The sequence below is a fragment of the Vigna radiata genome, chromosome 2 (genome assembly GCF_000741045.1).
Source record: "Vigna radiata var. radiata cultivar VC1973A chromosome 2, Vradiata_ver6, whole genome shotgun sequence".
Classification (NCBI taxonomy): Eukaryota; Viridiplantae; Streptophyta; class Magnoliopsida; order Fabales; family Fabaceae; genus Vigna; species Vigna radiata.
In genome coordinates this window covers 9,460,682-9,466,025 of record NC_028352.1, presented here as the reverse complement: position 1 = coordinate 9,466,025, position 5,344 = coordinate 9,460,682, and the positions used below count along the sequence as shown (strand labels likewise).

At 35.6% G+C, this 5,344-nt stretch overlaps 1 protein-coding gene across 1 annotated transcript; it reads left to right on the top strand.

Annotated features, from left to right (window-relative positions):
* The first annotated feature begins 456 nt into the window (after positions 1 to 456).
* Positions 457 to 5,025, top strand: LOC106756302 (L-ascorbate oxidase homolog). Its single transcript, XM_014638677.2, has 8 exons — positions 457 to 941; positions 1,059 to 1,168; positions 1,863 to 2,133; positions 2,607 to 2,709; positions 2,824 to 3,169; positions 3,590 to 3,955; positions 4,164 to 4,242; positions 4,546 to 5,025. Exons 1-8 carry the CDS (start codon positions 801 to 803, stop codon positions 4,744 to 4,746), a joined length of 1,617 nt encoding a protein of 538 aa, XP_014494163.1. The 5' UTR covers positions 457 to 800; the 3' UTR covers positions 4,747 to 5,025.
* The last annotated feature ends 319 nt before the right edge of the window (positions 5,026 to 5,344 follow it).

Genomic DNA, 5,344 nt, shown 5'->3' with positions numbered 1-5,344 from the left:
ACTGCAGACAAAGTAGACCCTAATGCACTGTTTCTGGATCATATCAGTTAAATGTTCATCCCTTCACAACAAAACACAACACAGATCAAAAAGACACATTCATCCCTCATATATCATTCACTACAGCTTAAAAAATGTTAACTTTTTCTTTATATTGATTATCCCAATTAAAGAAAGTTAAGGTAAACCTTCTATTTGGTACAAGTTGTTATGCTAAGGTGTAATTTTAGAGTTTAAAGCTGTGTTCTATCATTCACAGACTAAAGTAAACCGCTTTTTCATTGCAGTTTTGTATTTATATGGTAAGTAATTTTTAGTTCTGGGAATTTGGGAAATATTTTTTTTCCTTTATGCACATTTTTAACAGCAATGAATTAGTTATGGTCAATTTAAATGGACGTGGTTTGAAGAGGTTGCTGACACTCATTATAAAGGTACTGCATTGTTGGGTACAGCTCAATTATGCCTCTGGCTAGCATTTCACACATCCACATGCAAATGCAAGAGGTGGTTCCCTAATGATCCATTGCTTCTGTTGAAGAACCCTTTCGTTTTCTCTCTCTCTCTCTCTTTCTACCGACATTATCTTTCTTTATATCAGCCGTCTTGGCTGAGTTCTAAAGCAAAAGGAAAAAAAGCAAAGGCTTGGCTGTGACCCTTTTGCACAAAGGAAAAGAGGGTGCTGTGTTAAAAAAATACAGAACTTGGTTGGTTCAAAGTTGCAGCAAGTTTGTCCCTTTTCCATATCCACATTTTGGGATAGGGAGGGAAGGAGAAAAACCAAAACCAAGAATCAAGAAATGGGGTGCTCCATGAGAGTGTGTAGTGTCTTATTTTTGACAGTGTTGTTAGTGGCATGTGCAAGAGGGGAGGACCCTTATAGGTTTTACACTTGGAATGTCACGTATGGAGACATTTATCCTCTTGGTGTTAAACAACAGGTACTTTTTGTTGTTATTGTTGTTGCTGTTTTAATTTTTAGTTTTCCTTTTTCTCCTTAATCTGTTGTTTGTTCTTATGAGTGAAACTGATATATGGTGTGAAAATTCTAATGGCAGGGGATTTTGATAAACTGGCAATTTCCAGGGCCACAAATTGAGGCCGTGACCAATGATAACTTGATCATCAATGTTTTCAATAGCTTGGATGAACCTTTCCTCTTATCTTGGTTAGTCTCTCTCTCTCTCTCTCTCTCTCTCTCTCTCTCTCTCTCTCTCACTGAAAATATCAGCGGCAGAAAAGAAGTTGAAATAAAAAACACGTTTCCTTTTCCTTCTGTTTTTTCATTATTATGAGAGCCTATTTTTGGATGCTACGGCGTCGTTTAAAGGGATAATGCTGGATTAGAAGTATGGTTTGTGTTGTTTACTAGAATATATTATATGCTAAATGCTAGATCTGGGTGATTTAAAAAAAAAATTGGACTGGAGCTGTCACTGATTCTTTGTTATGTGGTTCAGTAGATCATAAGATGCTTCTATTGTCACTCTCATATGTTTGTTGTAACTCTTATTTTAACTACCCAATCTTAATCAAATAATAAGTCAGATAATTTTTTGTAAAATCTAATTAATTAAAAGTAACTATAGACACCAGTGATTGAAATATAAACACTTGTCTGATCTAGAAAATACTGAATTTCTGATTTAATCTGCTGATTTTACACTGTAATACATGAATGGAATCTTGCCTTTGCCCCCAAAATAGCCGGCAATGTTTGATATGTAAAGTCGCCAAAAGGTTGAACTAAAAAAGAAACCCATCAATATCTAAGAAGATAGTAATCTCAAGGCTATGTCTGCAATTTCAATGCATATGTAAATTCTGCTATTCAGTGTTATATTTCTTGTTTCTTTGTATAGGAATGGAGTGTTGCAGAGGAGAAACTCATGGCAGGATGGAGTGTATGGTACCAATTGTCCAATTCCACCAGGGCAGAACTTCACTTATGTTATTCAAGTGAAGGATCAAATTGGTAGCTACTTCTACTACCCTTCTCTTGCATTCCACAAGGCAGCAGGAGGTTATGGTGGATTCAAAATTGCGAGCCGCCCTGGGATTCCAGTGCCTTTCCCTCCTCCGGCAGGAGAGTTCACCATATTGGCCGGAGATTGGTACAAGAGAAATCATACAGTAAGTTGCTTTCTTTGGATAACTGTTGATGAATTTGGTTAGCATGCTAGCATTTTAATTCAAATTAATGGTACATATGTTTTTAATTTTTCACTTTATACATCTTGCTTGCATTCCCAATGTTATTAGTCCTTGTATTCTATGCAATATAACTGAGAAACAATCTGCACTTTCCAAGAAATCCTACCCAAGTGTCTTCATGAGTCAGGGAAAATTATTACGATTTATGGTATGGTCCAGATTAATTTTCATCTGACATGTAATTAAATGCTATTAATGCTCTAGTAAATTGAAAATCTCAATAAGGTATTGCGTGAAGATTGATGGGCACAATAGAAACTTGGTGGTTTAGCACCATCTAATAAATGCTCTGGTTGTAGCTTGTGTCCTTAACCATTTGACTTGATTTGTTCACTGCCAAACCTGTTTCAAAAGAGACTAAACCATCAGCAAAATTGTGTTTATTCTTGCAGGATTTGAGGGCAATTTTAGATGGTGGAAGTGACCTTCCCTTCCCTGATGGACTTATCATCAATGGACGTGGTTCCAATGCCTACACATTCACAGTTGATCAAGGTATACATGAACTTTAAGCAACTTGTTTACTTGAAAGCTGATGCGATAGCAGATGTATGTATACTTGGATGGATAATTTCATGTTAAATTATGAGGTATTTGATTTTTGGACAGGCAAGACATACAGATTCAGGATTTCAAATGTGGGTCTCACAACTTCAATCAATTTCAGAATCCAAGGTCATAAAATGACAATTGTTGAGGTGGAAGGGACCCACACTCTCCAGAACATTTATGATTCACTTGATGTTCATCTGGGCCAGTCTTATTCTGTGTTGGTTACAGCTGATCAGCCACCCCAAGACTACCTTATTGTTGTTACAACACGATTTACCTCTCAAGTGTTGAATGCTACCTCCATTTTTCGTTACAGTAACTCTGGAGGAAGTGTTACTGGCCTTTTTCCTTGGGGGCCAACTATTCAAGTTGATTGGTCTTTAAACCAAGCTCGCTCTCTTAGGTATTCATTTCATATTCAAAAGCTAAATGATACATGTGATTGTACATTTTCATTTTCTGCATTTACTAGATATATGTTATTTGCTGATAATTTCTTATGCAACTTTTTTTAATTAAGACAAAACATAGATGCTATGTGTTTTTATTGCTCTTATTCAATCAGAAATGAAGTTTCGTTTCCTCTAAACTCTTATTTTGATCATTTACAAGTATGAAAACTGAGACATGCCATAGATCAGTTCCATCACAGAATTGTATCAGTGCTGTATTTGAGATCTAATTATTTCATAATGAAGAGCTAAAGTGATATATAACAAGTTTATGTGACTTCATACTGCCAAATTTTTTCATCATCTTGTCTCTGAAATAGATTCTATAACACAGAACTACCGTACTGACTACATATATATAATTAAATCAGGAGGAATTTGACAGCAAGTGGGCCAAGGCCTAATCCACAAGGATCATACCATTATGGTTTGATAAATACAACTCGTACAGTTAGACTTCAAAATTCTGCTCCAGTTATCAATGGCAAACAGAGATATGCTGTGAATAGTGTGTCCTTCATACCTGCTGATACACCACTTAAACTGGCTGATTACTACAAGATCCAAGGTGTGTTCTCTCTTGGAAGTATCTCTGACAACCCCACTGGTGGTGGTGGTTACCTTCAAACTTCTGTCATGGAAGCCGATTTCCGTGGCTTTCTGGAAGTTGTCTTTGAGAATACTGAAGACACTGTGGAATCTTGGCACATTGACGGCCACAGCTTCTTTGTAGTTGGGTAAGATCACCTAATCATTCCTTTCTGCTGCAAATTTGATACCGAACTTCGTTGTGCTACCCCTCTTGATTCCTTTACCAACTTGTAGTAACATGTATCTCTCAAAATTCTGAGTTCTTTGTTTTCTTGATTGAACATACAAAAATGTACACATTTTTGTCATACTATATCGACATTATAACAATGCATCTTTCATTGGAACGAGCAGAATGGATGGAGGACAATGGTCACAAGCTAGCAGGCTTGGTTACAATTTAAGAGATACAATTTCTCGTTCCACAGTTCAGGTAATCATGTTTGTTATCCCTTGTGATAAACTCTCAATATGTGGTTTTCCTTATATCAGGAATCATCTCAGAATTTACTTTTAAAGTAATTCTCTAATCATGCAGTGCTTTCTGATTGACTAACAGGGTAAAAAACTTTTTTAAGTCTAGTGAAAAAGTCATTTCATTTGTCTCAAAAACTCGTTGTGGAGAAGTTATTCAAACCAAACAGTTATTCTTTATTGGAGCAGTCTTTGTCAAATCAAATATCACTTTCATTGGCATTATTAGTTAGACATTGAAAAGCATTGTTTGGTTTGGCAGGTTTATCCCAAGTCATGGACTGCACTTTACGTGCCTTTGGACAATGTGGGAATGTGGAATGTGAGATCTGAGAATTGGGTTCATCAGTATTTGGGCCAGCAATTTTATCTGAGGGTTTATTCTCCTGCAAATTCATGGAGAGATGAGTACCCAATTCCAAGTAATGCTCTGAGGTGTGGCAAAGCTGTGGGTCACTATTAATGCTACCACTATGGAGATTTTTCTTCGACAGTGTCATTCATTTCCATTCAAGGCTTAACTCAAGCCAATATTCTATTCTACCATTCATGTTGTGATGCCATAGATTATATAGAATTATAGGTTGGCCATGTTCTTCTCTTCTTCATGTTGTTATTGCGTCCAAATTCAGCTATAAGAGCATATCTGTATTTGGATTATGATATTCTTATTTATACTATTTATTTAAATAGGTTCAAGGGACCTAATTTTAATGTGGCATGGAAATGAGATTGTTGTTATTGTTCTTGGTGTAGTAGTTAGTTGCTTTTATTAACATAGGATTTGTTTGTTTGTGTGTGTTCTAAGAAGAAAAAGTAAGTTTTGGTTAAAATTATGTTTCATCAACAAACAGATTCGAACAAACTGAAGATAATACGATAAATAAACTATAATGAATTATGAACACAAAATAAAAATTGAAACAAGAGAAGACAAATCAGAGAAATTATAGGAACAGCTTATGAAATAAGGATGGATTGTTTCTCGTTTATATCCTTTAACTTTTAGAGATTACTTATAAAGTAAGTTATATGAAAATAATTTCATCTAGTTGAACTAC

What these genes read in the sequence shown, in the direction of transcription:
- LOC106756302 (XM_014638677.2), top strand. Translation starts at nt 801, where the DNA reads ATGGGGTGCTCCATGAGAGTGTGTAGTGTCTTATTTTTGACAGTGTTG. An exon ending in GAACCTTTCCTCTTATCTTG is followed by an intron (nt 1,169 to 1,862) that starts GTTAGTCTCTCT and finishes TTCTTTGTATAG; the next exon opens with GAATGGAGTGTTGCAGAGGA. An exon ending in CACAGCTTCTTTGTAGTTGG is followed by an intron (nt 3,956 to 4,163) that starts GTAAGATCACCT and finishes TGGAACGAGCAG; the next exon opens with AATGGATGGAGGACAATGGT.